This window comes from Poromitra crassiceps (genome assembly GCF_964638095.1).
Source record: "Poromitra crassiceps genome assembly, chromosome: 6".
NCBI lineage: Eukaryota > Metazoa > Chordata > Actinopteri > Beryciformes > Melamphaidae > Poromitra > Poromitra crassiceps.
The window spans coordinates 51601091-51621952 of NC_139627.1; the positions used below are offsets into that span (position 1 = coordinate 51601091).

The 20862-nt window shown below is 43.5% G+C and overlaps 3 protein-coding genes across 3 annotated transcripts in view; 2 read left to right on the plus strand and 1 right to left on the minus strand.

Annotated features, from left to right (window-relative positions):
* LOC310777967 (ATP-binding cassette sub-family C member 12-like) overlaps window positions 1-20862 on the plus strand; it is a gene marked incomplete at both ends in the record, with an annotated part of 450252 nt that overhangs the window by 339844 nt on the left and 89546 nt on the right. The window lies entirely within an intron of this gene.
* LOC310778756 (uncharacterized protein) overlaps window positions 1-20862 on the plus strand; it is a gene marked incomplete at its 3' end in the record, with an annotated part of 111486 nt that overhangs the window by 41135 nt on the left and 49489 nt on the right. The gene's annotated exons all lie outside the window — the stretch shown is intronic.
* Window positions 197-18403, minus strand: LOC310778758 (high affinity cGMP-specific 3',5'-cyclic phosphodiesterase 9A-like; the record flags this gene model as incomplete). The annotated part of the gene is made up of 14 exons (XM_083639209.1): window positions 197-355; window positions 2941-3087; window positions 6339-6443; window positions 7519-7621; window positions 7737-7804; window positions 7967-8059; window positions 9411-9533; window positions 11020-11107; window positions 12307-12366; window positions 12887-13029; window positions 13426-13528; window positions 16207-16261; window positions 16359-16508; window positions 18295-18403. 14 exons carry the CDS (start codon window positions 18401-18403, stop codon window positions 197-199), a joined length of 1506 nt encoding a protein of 501 aa, XP_083495335.1.

The following is a 20862-nucleotide window of genomic DNA, read 5'->3' on the forward strand; positions in this document are numbered from 1 at the left end:
TCTCTCACTCTGGGCCCGGTTCTGTTTCTCCCTCTCCAGTGCTTTCTCCATCTCTGTGTAGTAGTCTCTCACTCTGGGCTCGGTTCTGTTTCTCCCTCTCCAGTGCTTTCTCCATCTCTGTGTAGTAGTCTCTCACTCTGGGCCCGGTTCTGTTTCTCCCTCTCCAGTGCTTTCTCCATCTCTGTGTAGTAGTCTCTCACTCTGGGCTCGGTTCTGTTCCTCCCTCTCCAGTGCTTTCTCCATCTCTGTGTAGTAGTCTCTCACTCTGGGCTCGGTTCTGTTTCTCCCTCTCCAGTGCTTTCTCCATCTCTGTGTAGTAGTCGAGAGCCTTCCGCACCGGGTTAATGATGTGTTGCTGTGGGATTGATGAAGATAGAAAATAAACATTCCACACTCAGATACTCACAGGACATTGTGGGACTGGGGCCCACAGGACATTGTGGGACTGGGGCCCACAGGACATTGTGGGACTGGGGCCCACAGGACAGACGGTCTGTGCCATAGCAGACGGAAGGAAGGACAGACGGACAGACAGTCACACAAATTAATTTATAGAAGTGGCTACACCGCTTAAAAATCTGATGACAAACAGCTTCATTAATATTGAGATGAAACGTCCAGCACGCGAGCGACTCCTCAGGAAGATGTGCTGTTCAGGAAGGTGCAGACTGTTCTCCCACTGTGTGTAATACAGTAATGAGGTTCTGTTCAGGAAGGTGCGGACTGTTCTCCCACTGTGTGTAAAACAGTAATGAGGTTCTGTTCAGGAAGGGATGGACTGTTCTCCCACTGTGTGTAATACAGTAATGAGGTTCTGTTCAGGAAGGGACAGACTGTTCTCCCACTGTGTGTAATACAGTAATGAGGTTCTGTTCAGGAAGGTGTGGACTGTTCTCTCACTGTGTGTAATACAGTAATGAGGTTCTGTTCAGGAAGGTGTGGACTGTTCTCCCACTGTGTGTAATACAGTAATGAGGTTCTGTTCAGGAAGGTGTGGACTGTTCTCCCACTGTGTGTAAAACAGTAATGAGGTTCTGTTCAGGAAGGGATGGACTGTTCTCCCACTGTGTGTAATACAGTAATGAGGTTCTGTTCAGGAAGGTGTGGACTGTTGTCCCACTGTGTGTAATACAGTAATGAGGTTCTGTTCAGGAAGGTGTGGACTGTTCTCCCACTGTGTGTAATACAGTAATGAGGTTCTGTTCAGGAAGGTGTGGACTGTTCTCCCACTGTGTGTAATACAGTAATGAGGTTCTGTTCAGGAAGGTGTGGACTGTTCTCTCACTGTGTGTAATACAGTAATGAGGTTCTGTTCAGAAAGGTGCAGACTGTTGTCCCACTGTGTGTAATACAGTAATGAGGTTCTGTTCAGGAAGGTGTGGACTGTTCTCCCACTGTGTGTAATACAGTAATGAGGTTCTGTTCAGGAAGGTGTGGACTGTTCTCCCACTGTGTGTAATACAGTAATGAGGTTCTGTTCAGGAAGGTGTGGACTGTTCTCTCACTGTGTGTAATACAGTAATGAGGTTCTGTTAAGGAAGGGACAGACTGTTCTCCCACTGTGTGTAATACAGTAATGAGGTTCTGTTCAGGAAGGTGTGGACTGTTCTCCCACTGTGTGTAATACAGTAATGAGGTTCTGTTCAGGAAGGGACGGACTGTTCTCCCACTGTGTGTAATACAGTAATGAGGTTCTGTTCAGGAAGGGACAGACTGTTCTCCCACTGTGTGTAATACAGTAATGAGGTTCTGTTCAGGAAGGTGTGGACTGTTCTCTCACTGTGTGTAATACAGTAATGAGGTTCTGTTCAGGAAGGTGTGGACTGTTCTCCCACTGTGTGTAATACAGTAATGAGGTTCTGTTCAGGAAGGTGTGGACTGTTCTCCCACTGTGTGTAAAACAGTAATGAGGTTCTGTTCAGGAAGGGATGGACTGTTCTCCCACTGTGTGTAATACAGTAATGAGGTTCTGTTCAGGAAGGTGTGGACTGTTGTCCCACTGTGTGTAATACAGTAATGAGGTTCTGTTCAGGAAGGTGTGGACTGTTCTCCCACTGTGTGTAATACAGTAATGAGGTTCTGTTCAGGAAGGTGTGGACTGTTCTCCCACTGTGTGTAATACAGTAATGAGGTTCTGTTCAGGAAGGTGTGGACTGTTCTCTCACTGTGTGTAATACAGTAATGAGGTTCTGTTCAGAAAGGTGCAGACTGTTGTCCCACTGTGTGTAATACAGTAATGAGGTTCTGTTCAGGAAGGTGTGGACTGTTCTCCCACTGTGTGTAATACAGTAATGAGGTTCTGTTCAGGAAGGTGTGGACTGTTCTCCCACTGTGTGTAATACAGTAATGAGGTTCTGTTCAGGAAGGTGTGGACTGTTCTCTCACTGTGTGTAATACAGTAATGAGGTTCTGTTAAGGAAGGGACAGACTGTTCTCCCACTGTGTGTAATACAGTAATGAGGTTCTGTTCAGGAAGGTGTGGACTGTTCTCCCACTGTGTGTAATACAGTAATGAGGTTCTGTTCAGGAAGGTGTGGACTGTTCTCCCACTGTGTGTAATACAGTAATGAGGTTCTGTTCAGGAAGGTGTGGACTGTTCTCCCACTGTGTGTAATACAGTAATGAGGTTCTGTTCAGGAAGGTGTGGACTGTTCTCCCACTGTGTGTAATACAGTAATGAGGTTCTGTTCAGAAAGGGACAGACTGTTCTCCCACTGTGTGTAATACAGTAATGAGGTTCTGTTCAGGAAGGGACGGACTGTTCTCCCACTGTGTGTAATACAGTAATGAGGTTCTGTTCAGGAAGGTGTGGACTGTTCTCCCACTGTGTGTAATACAGTAATGAGGTTCTGTTCAGGAAGGTGCAGACTGTTCTCCCACTGTGTGTAATACAGTAATGAGGTTCTGTGAAATGATGAAATGATTAAATCAATAAATTACCTCCAGGCAGGGGAAGAGGTTGGCCAGCTCGATGAACAGGGGGAAGAGGACAAACCGGATGAATCCTGTTTGAGATGAAGGCTTGGTCACCTTGTCTCGGTCCATGAAGGTGGTGACCGGAAGACCCTCCAGCTTCTCCATGTCACTCTGAGGACAGACGGACCACAAGAAAGGACCGGATTGGCGATAATGCAGGAAAGATGGAATGTAGAGCTGGTTTGTATAATCATTGTGATGTTTTAACCTATGATACTGTTTTGTCTATCTTAGCAGACCAGAGAATAGAATAGAACGATATTTTATTCTCAAGTATGAAATGGCCAAGTAGAGTCAATCATTCATTGCAAACAGTGGTACAAAATATAAGTCACCCTTCTTTATGTAGTGACACAAATGGCATGGCACAATATACTGTACATGTTACAGCCAATTTAGGAATCTTGTTAGGAAGATTGCATTGTGGTTCATCACAGACACACCTCTTAACTTCTGGAAATATTAGTATCAGCAGCAGAGATTGTATTTGAATTGCATCAGAGCGTGTTGCCTTCCAGTCATCCTATACCAGAACAAAAGTCCATCTGTGTCTCAAGAGCTCTCAGTCCAGGGTCCAAAATTATTATTTTTTCCCCACTGGCCAAATGCAGAGTAAATGTTCAAATTTTACCTGCCACTGAATAGAATACCATTGTTTTTGTTTGTTTGTTTGTTTGTTTTATTTTGGGCTGGGGAGTGAAGCAAATCTACCAGCCACTTGCATACTGTATTTTACCAGCATTTGGCTGGTGCTAATTTTGAACCCTGGCTCATCCTGAACTAGGAAGCACCTCAAAATGATAAATGGTAAAATGGTAAATTGCCTGCATTTATATAGCGCTTTTATCCAAAGCGCTTTACAATCAGTAGGTACATTCACCCATTCATACAGACATTCATACACCAATGGCGGCAGCAAGCTACCACGCAGGGTGCTGTTACACCATCAGGAGCAATTTGGGGTTCAGTATCTTGCCCAAGGACACTTCGACATGCAGACTGGAGGAGACGGGGATCGAACCACCAACCTCTTTTATCCAAAGCGATTAATGGACGACCCACTCTACCTCCTGAGCTACAGTCGCCCCCAAAAGTGCAACCCCCACCACCAAACACTGTACAATTCCTCAAATTGATGTTATATCAGTTATAATAATCGTCTCTAATGGTGGAAATAGATCACCACAAAAATCTTAACAAATTGTTCAAAAATTCATGAAAATCAATTGAAATGTTTTTGCGATATCCTGCTGACAGATTAAAAAAATAATTCCAGGAGTAAAAACAACATCCTTGGCAGAGCTAATAATAATAATAATATTAATAATAATAATAATAATAATAATAATAATAATAATAATAATAATAATAATAATAATAATAATAATAAAAAAAAAAAAAGACTTGTGACTTGGGAAAACCACATTTTCAGGTAATTTCATTCAATTTCAGGTTGTGCCTCACAAATTCAAGATTTGAATTTATTGAATGAATTCAATGGTTATGAGTGTGCCAACTCAAGGTCAACAGTTTTTTTCTACTGGCACTAATCTCGTTCCATACATAAACCACACACATAAACCACACCAGGGCCGTAGCTAGCTATGAGGACGGGGAGGTCCGGACCTCCCCTAATATTTCAGCCTGCCAAAAAAAAAAAAAAAAAAAAAAATTTTTTTTTTTTTTTTTTTTTGCAGGCCAGGCCAGGCCACTCACTGAACAGCAGGCCAGGCGCCGCCTACTGGTTTACTAGTGGTTTTATTACTTTATTCAGGTTTAAAGTGGGTGCATCTCATTGTAAAATTGGACTTGGCCCAAATTGGGCTTCAAACGGCCCAAATCAGGCTTCAAACGGCCCAAATCTGGCTTTAAACGACCCAAATAGGGCTTCAAACGGCCCAAATCTGGCTTCAAACGGCCCAAATTGGGCTTCAAACGGCCCAAATTGAGCTTCAAACGCTGAATAATGACATCACAACAGTATAATCCTAATGTTGATTTAAAATGATATATTACTCTAAATATGGCTTAAAAAGGGGGGAAAAAAACCTCAATTTTTTTTCGGCGGCGCCCCCTATTTCGGAACCCTGGCTACGGCCCTGAACCACACACATAAATGACACACATAAATCACACACATAAACCACACACATAAACCACACACATAAACTACACACATAAACCACACACATAAACTACACACATAAACCACACACATAAACTACACACATAAACCACACACATAAACTACACAGATAAACTACACACATAAACTACACACATAAACTACACACATAAACCACACACATAAACCACACACATAAACTACACACATAAACCACACACATAAATCACACACATAAACTACACACATAAACCACACACATAAACCACACACATAAACTACACACATAAACCACACACATAAACCACACACATAAACCACACACATAAACTACACACATAAACCACACACATAAACTACACACATAAACCACACACATAAATCACACACATAAACTACACACATAAATCACACACATAAACCACACACATAAACCACACACATAAATAATCATTTGTGGAAATGAGCGATGCAGACATCTTTGCTATGAAAGCACAAAATGGTCAGGTCATGTGTAACACTATGGACACAATCCTTAGAGGAGGGATAACAGTTTTCAACTGGTCATTTGGTGTTGCAACACTATACTGTAGTTTCTCTCCATGCAACAGCAGTCAGTTACCTGGTTGTATTGTCTCTCTCCATGCAACAGCAGGCAGTTACCTGGTTGTATTGTTTCTCTCCATGCAACAGCAGTCGGTTACCTGGTTGTATTGTTTCTCTCCATGCAACAGCAGTCAGTTACCTGGTTGTATTGTTTCTCTCCATGCAACAGCAGTCAGTTACCTGGTTGTATTGTTTCTCTCCATGCAACAGCAGTCAGTTACCTGGTTGTATTGTTTCTCTTCATGCAACAGCAGTCGGTTACCTGGTTGTATTGTTTCTCTCCATGCAACAGCAGTCAGTTACCTGGTTGTATTGTTTCTCTCCATGCAACAGCAGTCAGTTACCTGGTTGTATTGTTTCTCTCCATGCAACAGCAGTCAGTTACCTGGTTGTATTGTTTCTCTTCATGCAACAGCAGTCGGTTACCTGGTTGTATTGTTTCTCTCCATGCAACAGCAGTCAGTTACCTGGTTGTATTGTTTCTCTCCATGCAACAGCAGTCAGTTACATGGTTGTATTGTTTCTCTCCATGCAACAGCAGTCAGTTACCTGGTTGTATTGTTTCTCTCCATGCAACAGCAGTCAGCTACCTGGTTGTATTGTTTCTCTCCATGCAACAGCAGTTAGTTACCTGGTTGTAGAACTCCTGCAGAAGGCAGTCCAGCCAGGGCTCAGCCACCTCCATGGGCCGCGCCTCGTTGGAGATGTCACTCACTTTGATCAGGATCATCATCAGCTGCACATACATGTATAGCAGGGGAAAAAACACAAGAGCTCAACAGTCACGTGACTTTTCGTGACGTCATTTGCAGTAAGTTCTGCATTCATTTTCTCCATAGACATTTCGATAGATCCTTATATAACGAGTTTTAAAGCTGGAACCATCATCAGTGATGTCATAAATCCCACTGATGACATCATCAGTGATGTCATAAATCTGACATCATCAGTGATGCTGGTCTCATTGGCCACACAGCAGCCGAGTTGCGGGTAAGGCTGCGCAGCGGGCAAGCTGCGAATGCGGGAATGCGAGCTGCAGGGGCAGCTCAGTGAGCTGCAGTACGGGCGAGGCCGCATAGCGGGAGAGCTTAAGAATCTAGCACACGAGATCCATAGTAGATCAAATCTAACAGACAGAGAGACCCTCTGACACACACAGCTGTGTCCTTGTTGGGCTCCTGCATTGGCCCCTCTCTCTGCTCTCTGCCCCTGATCATGTTATTCTCTGGGATAGTCATAACATGTTGTGTGTGTGCTCTCTTCTCACTATAAGATCTTTGACTGTCTGTTGTTCCGACACTGTCCTCACAAACCCTCCTGCTACTATGAATTCCTATTCTTCTGTATTCCTATCAAATTATCATGGGGCAGTCTCTCTGCACATGGCTTTTGCAAAGATATGTGTGGCTAAATACATTTTTGTAAGATGACTTCTCTTGACTCTCGGCTCAATTATTTTGATCTCGAGTGGGTTTTCCTCCAGTTGTCACCATCACATCGTGGCTCAGTAGAGGTGCGGGAGAAGAATGTATTGATTCAATTCCATTCTACAACGATAGGTCAATCTCACTCTTATCAAATTCTAATTGAATAAAAATTCCATTTCTGATTCCCAACCACAATACTGACATTTCTTCATTTTCCACTTAGGAAATCTAAATGAAACATAACATACCTCATGCAGCAGCAGACTCTCTCTGCTCTGAGTTTTAGCAGCTATAAGTTATGATATATTCCTTCCCAATGCCTCTCCAAACTGATCCTATGGATCATGTTCCGTTGTGTTGACATCTACTGTCCTCTAGTCTTACCACATCTCTGTGCTCCTTGTTGTTGAAGTCAAAAACAGGCAGGATGGACTTGAACTTATTGAGGATGTCATTGTGTCTTGTCATGTCAGTGGCCAGGATGCATCTGCCAAAATGAAGAGAGAATAAACACTCTTAGAATGATTCGCTCGCAGCGTATGTCGCGGCGCTGTTACTGCTGAATTGCACGCATGCTAAGAGAATGACAGAGATGAGCTCACTTGATGATTCCCTCCCGTATTCGTTTGTACTGTTCTGTGGTCAGATTTCTGAAGATATTGGTCTCTGTCTAGAAAAGAGAGAGAGAGATAGAGAGGGAGAGAGAGAGAGAGAGAGAGAGAGAGAGACTTCTGTTCGTTGTTACTGCCCGCAGCACAAACTCCTCCTCATACGTTCTGAACAGAACAAACGTCACATACAAGGACGTGTGACCTCGCTGACCAAGCCTTACCTTCTCCAGTATCTCAAAGGCGACGGCACAGTGGTGGTTCTCCAGCGGAGAGATGTCATTGTAGCGCAGAGCAAGTTCAGTCCGAGCATTTATCTGAAAGATCAATTTAACAGCGTTGAGTAGAATTGAACCTGCATTACTGAGCTGGAGAATGAAGCACGACTCTACTGTATAAATTTGAATAAGTAGAAGTGCACTTGGAGAACGCAGACCTTCCGGCAAGGCCAATACTCCAGTCTGCCATGATATGCACATTTTGTGAGTCGGATCGGAAACCCTAGCCCCGACCCATGCACGCCCCCCCCCCCCAGCCACTCCCCGTACCCAACCCCTCCAACCCCCAACTCTCTATGACCTGCCTATCCATAGCTACGGCCCCTTTACCCTAGCCCCGCCCCCGTCCTTGACCGGAAACGGATCTGCAAAAAAAACAAAAAAAAAACGTGCTACACCCTTCAACCAAGTTTCAGGTAAATTGGCCCAGTCATTTTTCCTTAATCCTGCTAACAAACAAACAAACAGACAAACAAACGACACTGAAAACATAACTTCCTTGGCAGAGGTAATAATCCTGTATACAGCAGTTCTGTACAGCCTAGAGCAGGGATGGGCAACTGATGATAGAGAGGGCCACAAAAAAATGTCCTCGCTAACAGAGGGGTAGATTTTGCTGGGGGCTGGAGGCCGAATGGCGCCGGCGTGAAAGATTTGGGGCATTTGAAGCCAGGTTTAGAGGAATAACTCATTTTAAATTATCAGTTGTGATGTCATTATTCAGTCTTAACCACCAATATTTGATCCTTTTCTCACTCACTCCTATGTCACCACCTGCTCTCCCTGCAGGGCTTGAAATTAACTTTTTTGACCACCTGCCAATATGGCTGCTAGATTTTAAAATGACCAGCCAATTAGAATTTCCACTAGCTAAAATGTTTTTCTTCCAATAAACCAGAATATTGAGTGGGTTAATTTAAGCATAAGTAGGCTATATCAGTAAGTGGCCCGGGATTCTCAAAGCCTGTGTTGAGGGTCACATGAACAAAAATGCACTCTTGAAGCTAAATAAATCCAAAACCAACAAGTTAATTATTTAAATTTCTACTTCAATGTAGAACAGTCATTTCTTACACGTGAGATTACTTTTAGCCTTTTAGTCATAAAGATTATTGAAAGATATTCCATATTCCAGACTGAAATGTTATAACAGAAGTGGAGTATTGGCCAGAATGACATGAACATTTGGACACTTATTGAGCGGGTATCTTGTATGTTGCGTTCAGGTGCACTGTAATTATTATTATTATTATTTTGCAATTCCAGCGTGGGCCACACAGGGGGCGCCCATCCCAGGCCTAGTGGGATAGAGCATGCCAGTAAAAATGCCATCATATGCTACATCCAGATTGAATGAGGTTGTTATCCAGAGGGAAACCTATGCAGCGACCTGATAGGCGTTGTTGTATCCTGTGTGGTCGAGGTCGTGACAGACTGCAGAGGTCAACATGGTCAGCAGGTCCATGCTGTCCATCTTACTCCTCAGGTCAGTCAGCCAGATCAAACCGTACATCTGCTCACAGAACAAGAAAAACGCATAGTGAGTGGGAGAGGTTGTGGTTTTGAAACAAATTAAAATAGTTTTGTCTCCTAATCAAATAACCACTACTGTTGTTGCGGCCCACAGCAACACATCGTATGTCTACATCAAAGTATACAATGACATTTCAAGCATTTGCCCTGGCTTCAGCTATGCCAGAAGTAGTCTCGCTTGCCAGACTCTCTCCCTACAATGGGAGTCTCATTGACTACGTTTACATGCACACTATATTCCACTATTATTCGGAAAATGACAATATTCTGAATTTGATAAGGGTCATGTTCCAGTTGCATTTTCCGAAATTGGCCTTTTTCCGAATTTAGCATTTTCCGATTAAGACATCTGGGTTATTCCAGTATTATTCGGGTTTTCGGAGGATTCTTTGATCATGTATACAGCGCATTCGGAATATGCGTCTCAATCAATGGTCTCAATCAGGGTTTTTACCGCAGTTTGCGACGCATGTTGCCTGTTTGTGGTCAACTGATGTGTGCTAGAAAGCGCTAGAAGAGGCGATATAATCATATAATATAATCCGTCATCTCTGGCATGCGAAAAGAAAAGCCCACATTTCTGATCGGGAGGAGATGAGAAACATCGATTGGTGCCCACGGAAGTCCAAAGTGCTTGCGAGCCTGCGAGGTATAACGTAGGCTACTAAGCCTACTTTATGAAGGACTTTGATGTGCCAATAATCGCAACGCCAAACTTTCCAGCAGCAAGCTCCTGAAATGGACCAAGTGATCCTCTGTTTATTCTCAAGAGAAAAACTCTGCCTACCTGCATCTCTCTCTCTCCCCCCCTCCCTCACGTGTCGGGGAGGGCGAGCTACGGCTGCATGTAAACGGGAATATTAGTGGATTATTCATTTAGTCTGAATATTGTCATTTTCCGAATATGGGCAAAAACCGGAATATTGTGTGCATGTAAACGTAGTCACTGTTGATGATGTTGTTTCACAGCGGCGCAGGCATTGGAGATGGACAGATTCGTCACAGAGGGAGCGGAAAGGAAATCCATATATGGTCGCAGCCGGTCAGTCAGAGCGGGTCAGAGCCAATGGCAGAGCTCGTAGCGAGCGGAAAGGGATTTTCTTACGCTGCCGACTGAACTGGTCGCCACCAATGGCAGAGCTGATACCAGCAGCCTGTTTCCATGCAGCCAGACTTCTCTCCTGGCAGGGAGGGAAGTCTGGCAAGCGAGACTACGCCAGAAGTGGCCTGCTAGCCGCCGGCTAACAAACGGCATCCAATGGCTTGACTGACTTTAACTTCAAAGATGTGTTGAGGTCAAAGCTTGACCTTCCACACATCGTCAGTGCTCTAATCCATACACCTCCTTCACCAATTAGCCATCAAGGATGTGATGATTGGAGAGGTACCAGGGCCTCTCCATGATTTGCCCTTACTAAAACCTTCTCCCTCCCACACACACACACACACACACACACACACAGCACCTCTGGCTCGATGTTGAAGGTGGCTGTGAAGTCTAAGTCCGTGTACATGACCTGCAGGAGTACCATGATCTCTGCATCCTCCCACTGCCTACACACACACACACACACACACACGCACACACACACACGCGCACACACACACACGCACGCACACACACACACACACACACACACACACACACACACGCACACACACACACACACACCAGTTGCATTTGCCTAAAACGCTCGCGAAGAATGGAAAGAATCAATGAAGTAACCAAACCTGAGTGAACGCGCGCTTCCTCCCGTCACGTCACGTGAGAGCCCCACACTTCACGCTTCCTCCCGTCACGTCACGTGAGAGCCCCACACTTCAAACACAGTGCGTTAATTAGGCCTGTCGTGAAGAGCTTCTTTTGATTGGTCCGCACGTCGCGGGCCTATTCGTATTGAGATGAGTGCGTCGGTCAGATGAAAAGCGCGAGGGACCCTAACCTCTTCAGAGATGCATCAGAGGTGCCTGACGGACACGAGCGACCCTTATAAGTCTCTTTCTCTCTCTTCCTGTGCTTCTATTGAACAAGCAGGTGCTGCTGGCACTGTTTTCTCCTCCGTGATGATCACACAGGCACAGACAGCTAGCACCACCTCCGTATCTAGAGAGTGTTGAAAACGGATGCAGATTGCAGATGATTATCAAACACCACCTGTACTGTTTTATTCGAACGACTTGTCTTTTATGTGATACCTGAGAGACTATAAGTGATGTGTTTATTTTGCATAAGGTGAAACGGTCTGTTGACTTATGGGATAAATCAAAAGTAAGAACCTATCGTCTCATAAAAGACAGTTACAGTGTAGAGCCCTATTATATGTGAAGTTTGACTTGGACAGACGAAAAAGATCTCTGTGTGCCCAGTTACGCTCTGGAACCTTTCTCTTAGCAATAGAGACTGGTAGGTTTAATGCTCCGCCTGAAGTAGATAGACTCTGTTTACGATGTGATTTAGATGAAATTGAAAAGGAGACTCACTTGTTGCTCTATTGCTCTATGATGATGCAAGGGAAGTGCTCTTTAGTTAAATGTCCTCTATTTATGCAGACTTTTTTTTTTACTTGGATGACTATGAGAAACTGGAGCTGTGTTTAAAAAAGGGACCTTCCCCACTGCAAGTTTTATATGTCAGGCATGGGAACATATGGGGGGTCTTGGGTAATTGGGGGTGTGGCTAAAACCTCTTTGGGAGCGCCGGAAATTCCTCTATTCAGGAAAGACCACGAGTTCACATACGAGTCAAAACTCACCAGTTATCGAAGGTTGGAGTCTTTAGATACTGCCTCACTTGTTCTGATACTTCCAGGGAGCTGGGAAGGCAGCAAACAAACTTTAAAAGCACAGGTATAGAGAGTTAAAGTGAACGTCACTTCCTGCTTCAGCACTGTACCATTTTCATCCAACATTTATTTCCCAATAGACATTTCGTAAAATGCATATAAAAGAGTTTTACTGGTATAAAAACCAAACGGTACAGATGTATTAGAAACAGGAGAGATCGCATAACATTTCACTTAGACCAAAACGTTAAAAAATGCGGGTTTGAAGAAGATATTTTTTCAATGTTGTTTTTTTAAGTTTTGGTCCGAGTTAAATGTTCTATGGTCTCTCCCGATTATAGCTTTAGCTGAACCGTTTGGTTTGAACCAGTAAAACTATTTTTATAAGCATTTTACGAAATGTCTATGGGAAAATACATGGCAGATGAAAATCTCTGGTACAGTGAGTACTGAAGCAGGAAGTAGGCGGTCACTTTGCCAATGCCTCTCTATTAGAGCCATTAAAATGACCAGGAGTTCTGAGCACGTGTTGCATGTTGTGCACCTATACCTCATTTGGAGGAACTTGTCCCGCACGTGCTCACACTCCTCCCTGGTTTTGCGTAGCGCCCTCTTGTGGTAGAAGGGCGAAGGCTTGTGTGTGCCCTCCGACAGCTCCTTGAACAAACCCAACCAGCTCAGATGCTCCACGCTCTGAAAGGGAAAGGGAGTACCAACCATCAGCTCAGCCTCAGAGGTTAGGGAAGCCGGCTTCGGCAGCTTGTCACCGGAGGGTTTGAACATAGGCACAGTGATGCAAAAGAGCATACATACATGTAAAAAAAATATATAATAAATAGAGAAAGAAAGAAAAAATCACTTCAAACCACAGATATTCCATTTACATGTTGGAATCACTGCAAAGAGGAAAATTGTATCCACAAAACATTTTTATTTTTTCAGATTAGAAATTAACTCAAAAACGAAAGTCCAATAAAAATAAATAAATAAAATAAACTTGAGTTGTATGCAAATATTTATACCACCATATATTATATTTCTCCTCTAAAAAATGTCAGCTTTAAAAGCACAGAAATACTTTGAATCTACCTCCAGTTTCTCCCTGAATGAATCCACCTGCTTCTTCATCTCATACACGACTGCAGGAGCCTCCCCGGCCTCGACCAGGATCTTCTTCTCCAGGCCCTGCAGTCTGAACAAACAGTGTTGGTATGGTGCACATTCATTCCGTTGATTTGAGCATCACCCGCCACGTTCACACACACGCCTCTAAGCGACGCTTTAAGCAACGCCTTAAAGCAACGCCTAAAATTTAGGCGTCCTTGTTAACAGACGAGAGCGTTCACACATACCGCTGCCACGCTGCGCTGAAGCCACGCTCGCGCTGCGCCTACGCTGCGCTCAGGCCCAGCTCCAGACCCAAGTTACAGAGGGGGCCTGCCCCTAGCTTGGGGGGGCCAAGCTACGCAAGGGGGGTCCGGGGGGATTCTCCCCCGGAAGAAGATTTTGTACATTTTAAAGTAAAATTCGTCAACCTGGTGCATTTGAGAGCAAAATGAAGAGGCTAAATCTGTGAAGAACTACACACATCTCTAATGTGTTGTGACTTTACAAATAATTAGGCCTAAACAATTAATATTAAGTGTATTTACACATTGTGCACAAATTGCATTCATTGTGACAAATTTACAATAGTTAATATCCAGCCAGAATCATTGCAAATGGATGTTCAAAGTAACAGTTAGCAATAGCATTGAGTTAATCAATGCCTAATGACAGCCAGATTCCATGTTAAACTTTAAAACAGAAAAACAGAAAAACGTTTTTAGCACACAAAAAAAAAAAAAAAAAAAAAAAAAAAAATTGAATGGGGGGGCCAGTTTGTTGAATGGGGGGGCCCGGCCCGGTCAGGCCCGCCCCTAACGCCGGGCCTGGCTGCGCTGCATTTATCGCAATGCCGACCTTAGGTTTAGGCGTGGGGGTGGGAGAGGTTAGGTTTTGGGTTAGGGTCTGGGGGAGGTTAGGTTTAGGCATGGGGGGAGGTTAGGTTTGGTGTGAAAAACGGGGAATATAGAACTCGGGGAACATAGACATGATCCCTTTCTGAGTGCCGATATTTCGGAGTGGCAGAACGTCGGAGTGGCAGCACATCTGACAGAACCCCTGTCTCAATGCATGCATCACTCATGGTGTTGATGACTCATAGTCACATGATTACCCGAGGGAAAATAACAATTACAGCGGGCCAGGAAATAGACAGACATCGTCACTTGCACATTACAATAAAAAGGAGGTTTATATTAGCTACTCACCCATGCTATAAATCAGATCTAAAGTGTAAAAAACCACTGCTCATGTGATCAGAGTAGTGCAGAGCGGGGCTTCAGTGTGGCGTCCTGTGTGAACGCAAATAGGCACCTAGCGTGCATGAAGCAATGCCTATATGCCTAGGCATAGCTTAAAGCGTTTCTTAAAGCGTCGCTCTAGGCGTATGTGTAAACCCGCCGTAATAGTTGATTATAAGTCTCCTCCCAGAACAAACGGATACTGCCATAACCAAAACATATTTGTTGTCTAAGTTTCTTTTGGTATTGCACCTTTTAAAATTTTCACCCTCCCCGTTTTCTCCCAATTGTACTTGGCCAATTCCCCTGCTGTCCCAGTCATTGCTCCACCCCCCTCTGCCGATCTGGGGAGAGTGGTAGGCATTGTAGCACATGCTTCCTCCGATACATGTGCAGCCAGCTGTTTCTTTCCACCTGACAGCGAGCGGTTCACCGGCAGGAACGTGCCGCGCGGGAGGATCACGCTATTACCCCCAGTGCCCCTCCCCCACGAGCATGGTGCCCCGACCGACCAGGAAGAGGCGCTAGTGGAGCGGCCAGGACACATCCAGCTTCCCACCCGCAGACACGGCCAATTCGGCCTGTATGGATGCCAGACCAACCGGCGACCCTCGTATTGGTAGGCAGGCAATCTACTGCTGCACTACCTGGACGCCCCACTTCAAGTATTACATCTTTTCTTTTTTGCATCATAAGTAAGGCTGGGTTAAAAAAAATCTATATATCGATATTGAATCGATATTCATGTGAAGGAACAAGTATCAATACATAAATCCCAGTATCGATCTTTTAAAATGCAACAAATGCAACATAGGCTATAATATTATAGGCTGTGTGTGGTAGTTAAAACATAGTTTCAAGTTGACTTTTATTTATGTTTGTAATTGAAACAAAAACATAAATACTGTAGGCTACATGTGCATTGTGCATGCACCATGAGCCAGATGTACAGACCTCAAATCTGTTTGCACTATAATGTTTGTGAACTGGAAATGTTCATGAGCTGTATTTTATTTTATTTTATTTTATTTTATTTTATTCACAAAGCATTTATACTTTATGAAACACTGTTTACAACATGCTGCTGTTCAATGATTTTGTTGTATAGTGGAAATCTAAATTTGTTTGGCTTCTCACAGAAGAAAGAAAGAAAGAGACAGAAGACTGTAAAGAAAGATAAGATGTTGAATGACTATGTTGGTCATGTTTAAATAAAAAGGAATTACATGATGTAACTGCTTGCTTTATGGTCAATTCTTAATGTAAATATTCATATTTTTTAATAATGCACCAGGTTAGAGGGTTCCTTGTACAATTTACAGCATTAGTTCTTTGAGAATCTCTTCCATTATCAAAGCAAAACTGGTATTGTAACTAAAATATCGATATCGAATCGTATCGTATCGGAAATCGTATCGACTTGGGACCTTGTGTATCGGAATCGTATCGTATCGGGAAGTCAGTGGCGATACCCAGCCCTAATCATAAGAGGATTCATTTTCTCTTCTTTCTCCTCCCTGCCTACCGTTTCTCCATGGACGAGAGGTCAAATCCTAGTGCCACCACAGCCAGCTCCACACCTGCAACGACAAGACGGGAGGGGAGAGATTCTCAAAAAATGTTCCGAAATAAATTGTGACTACGGTGTTTCCCTGGTGAAGATACGTAACGGCTCACTGTCACACTCGGCAGCCACCACCTCCAGCCTGTAGCAGGAGTTGGGGCCGTTGGGCTCCAGGTGGGGCGAGATGTTGATGATGTTGCCTTTGGGGTTGTAGAGCTTCAGGATGTCGTGGGGTCCCGCCTCAGCTGCAGAGCGGAACAGGTCTGGAAACAACAAGCCCACAGTGTTGACGATTTAAAACCAACACTATGCCAGTGTGCCACTATAATGCCAATGGGTCAGTTCATTAGAGATAATTGCGTGGACAAACAACTCTCCCATCAACACTCCAAACAGGTGTTCTTGTCACAGAAAAAAAAATCAACAATTCATAACACTGGGAAATTGATTTTGTAAACTAACGAGGGTATATCACACCTGTGTCCACCAGACGTGGACACAGGTCCCCCCCCGAAGCGGCTCTCCGCTCTGCTCTGCTAAACATATGCACCCTGTGTATTTTGCCTTCCCTCTTTGAGTTTTGCGTCAAGCAGCACGGAGCAGATCGCGCTGGGCAGGAATTCACGAGAATAATAAAATAAAACATCCTGTCGATTTTCAAAATAAAACCTGTTATTGTATGTCAAGAGAGAAACATTCACACACTGAGGGGGCAATTCGGCCTGCTTTATCGCATCCCTCAATTACTTGTGGAATGCTTCCATTATTTTGGCAGCTACTTGGGTTCAAATGGGTTTGTTTGAATTGTTTGTATCAATGAACTACATTCAGTAATCTTCAGGTTGTGGTCGCCTAATTGTTGTTGTTTATACGGGGCATCAATTACATCTACCCACTTCTCCAAGGACCACTACACCACTGAAGAGCTGTCAGTGGCAGCTGCATCACTCTCCTCAGCTCAGGCAACACATACAGTCCATCCTCGGCTTGTGCATCACTCTCTGCAGCTCAGGCCAACACAGTCCATCCTCGGCTTGTGCATCACTCTCTGCAGCTCAGGCCAACACAGTCCATCCTTGGCTTGTGCATCACTCTCTGCAGCTCAGGCCAACACAGTCCATCCTTGGCTTGTGCATCACTCTCCTCAGCTCAGGCCAACACAGTCCATCCTCGGCTTGTGCTGTGGCTGTGGCTGAGCTACACATTTTGTCCAGGGTGTGTTCTCCTTTTCACATGCCAACATGAAAGCTGTTAAATGACACTGCCGTAGTAGTAGTAGTAGTAGTATACAGTATATCAGTGAACTCTTCCTTATGTATCCCATGTTCCCAAGGAAACCTACATGGTGGAGTTGGTTTAATTAGTAAAGACAGATCAAGCATTCTTCTTGAACAACAGGAAACACATTTGGGAGAGTTTTGGCAAATTTATGATAAGCAAATGTCCCATACATATGACCCAGAGAAGCAGATACCACTTCTTACCTAGTGCTGCTGTGCACGGTGCACCAATGCTATATCTAGTATCATTTTACACACACACACACACACACACACACACACACACACACACACACACACACACACACACACACACACACACACACACACACACACACACACACACACACACACATATATAATATACATACATACATACATACATACATACATACATACATATATATATATACATAATGTGTATTAGATTAGATTAGATTAGATTCTTTAATGACCATACAGCCAGGCTGGTGGAATTTGTTTTAAGTACAGTTCATACGTAAGCCATGGTCCAACATTGAACATCGTAATACATAAAACACAATAACAATACACAATACAGTCATAGCAGCAGATATATGGGGGTCGGACTCTATAGAGTTCAGTGTCCTTATGGCAGTGTGTGTGTGTGTGTGTGTGTGTGTGTGTGTGTGTGTGTTATATATATATATATATATATATATATATAACACACACCGACCACACATATTTGCAACTGCTGACAAATAATGAAAATGTTACAATAATCAACGTGAAATGTCCTATGTACCTGCAGAGCTGAAGTTGGTGTATACTCTCAGCAGAGGGCGCTGTTGGTTCATGTGGCTGAGGTTTGGCCACTGGGACCTCCAGAGGCTGCTCCACCACGACCACAACATGAATATTGCATATTAACACATTGACTGCCAGCCTTTTTTCAATGCTGTAGGTAAGTTCTGCCAGGTTTTTTTTTGAGGATTCTAGGCTCATTTTACAAGAGCCGATGATTATTTTCTGTTAGGACTTCGTGAACACCAATCATCTAAAAAGAACTAATAGAATGTGTGCTTTCTCTGTCTAAAAGAGTTAGTTTGTAGAGTTAGTAGTTATGTAAGCAGTAGCAATTGAATACAGCATGGTTTCAGCGTCAGAAAAAATATTCAGAGATAAACGGCTTTTTGTGAAATTCGATAGAACAGTCACTTTAACCATTCATTTTTGGCATCAGTAAGACCTAAACAATAGTTTTGAACAGTAATTTCCTCCATAACAGCAGGAAACTTCCCTCTGCTCAACTCCTCCCTCCGTGGGCGTTCTTCTTGGCTGCAGCGCCGTGTCACAAGCACTTTCCTACCTGTGCAAATGCACTTTCTCATACTCTCGACCTCTCAAATAAATTTCTGAATAGAAATTAAATTACCGTAAATTCCGGACTATAAGCCGCACCTTTTTTCCCGTTTTTTGGCCTTTTTTGGCCCCTGCGGCTTATATAACGGTGCGGCTTATCTATGGGTTTTTTCCAAAAAAAAAAAAAAAAAAAAAATGATCTCTCTTTTTTAGCACTCTTTCTAACTATAAAGCCACTTCTGTTTTAATTTCCTCTCTTGCCCTCTTTTCACCACACTGTATGACACTGTGTGCACTGTAAATAACAACACAGGTGGTGTTGTGTTATGTTGTTTTGTTGAAATGTTAATAAATGGGAGCATTACATATGGTAATTAAACATTAAAACACAAAAAAATAAAAAAATAAATAAAAAAAAAATACCATTAAAACACCCGCGGCTTATAGTCCGGTGCGGCTTATATAAGAAAAAAATAGTCAACTTTGAAGGTGCGGCTTATACACCGGTGCGCCTTATAGTCCGGAATTTACGGTACTCTAAATTAGAGCGAAAAAGAAACAAAAAAGAATGGGTTGAAAATCCCATTCTAAAAGCCTTTTATGGCTGTTTCCAATTTGGTGCTATTTTGCAAGGCAAGGCAGCGGGCATGTCACAAGCTCGTTTCTGCTGCAACCTCGCGTCACCAGTCTCACTGCTTTGCTGCTGCTCCTGTCTGCTGGCGGCCGCTCTTTGAGGAAGTCTGGTTGGACTCGCTCGCTTCTTGGAGTTTTGGTTGAGAGTTTTGATAAAGCTTTTGCGATTCTGGTCATATTTATGCTGCGTGTTTCAAAGTGTGTCCCACCCGCAATCCACTATGCAAATCTGCAATCCCGCACCGCCAGCAATCAGCGCGAAAACGAAAGCGCCTTCGCCAATCCACCTTCATGAGAATGGCTTCAGTCACAATGCTTTTTGCTTGCCTTCCTCTAGTCAGGAAAGCACTGTCACCACTTAGTGGGTCGGTGGAATGGGTTGTACACGCTGTACACGTCCTATACCTATATAAGAGATGTAAAAGGGTTAGATGCACATCCCACCGTCAAAAAAAAAAAATCGACTCGTCGCTGGCAGTGAACAGCTGGATTGTGTTTGACGACTCAACTCGTTGTTGGCAGTCAACGTGTTAAGACAAAACATATCAACTTTGACAGTCATGTCTGTCAGTTGCAGTGTTGGGCAAGTTACTTTCAAAATGTAATATATTACATATTACTAGTTACTTTCATTTGAAAGTAATACATTACTTTACAATTTTACTTTCTGTGTAGAGTAACTCGTTACTTATTACACTACTTTTGCATTACCTTTACCAAAACAACAGCAGCAGCAGAATGACATTGCCGCCCCGGAACCACCCCGAAAAATGATTTCAACCGCCTTGAAGTCAGTGTAAACAATCCAAAATTCTAAATGTTATTCTTTTCCTTTGTTATTGTCATCTATAGTGGTTATTTGCATAAAAGCACACAGTTTGATTAGGAAATGATTATATCTTTTTTAAATATGTGCTTTGATTTAATAAAATGTAACTCAATTTGTAACTTGAGTTACTTGACAAAGTAACTGGTATAATATTACTGAAATCCCATAAGTAATAAGTTATATTGCTGAGTTACTGCTAAAAGTAATATATTACATGTAATATGTTACTTTAGTAATGAGTTACCCCCAACACTGGTCAGTTGCACTGTATTCAAATCCTTCAGCCCGCCTTGAGCTCACTAGTGGGTAAGGGTTTAAGGCGTGGCCATCTGCTGTGGGGGCGTGGTATGCTGTGGGGGCGTGGTCTGCTGGGGGCGTGGTCTGCTGGGGATGCGCCGACCAATCCTTCGCTTGGAGGGAACTGCTTGCTTGCGTTGGGTGACAAAGTGGCCAAAAGATGGAACATCAATGCCCTGCTTAGAGCTCTTCTGAGGGCTGGCTATCGGCTGAACTGCGCTCCTCAAATCATCGAGTGTTGTCTGAAGGAGC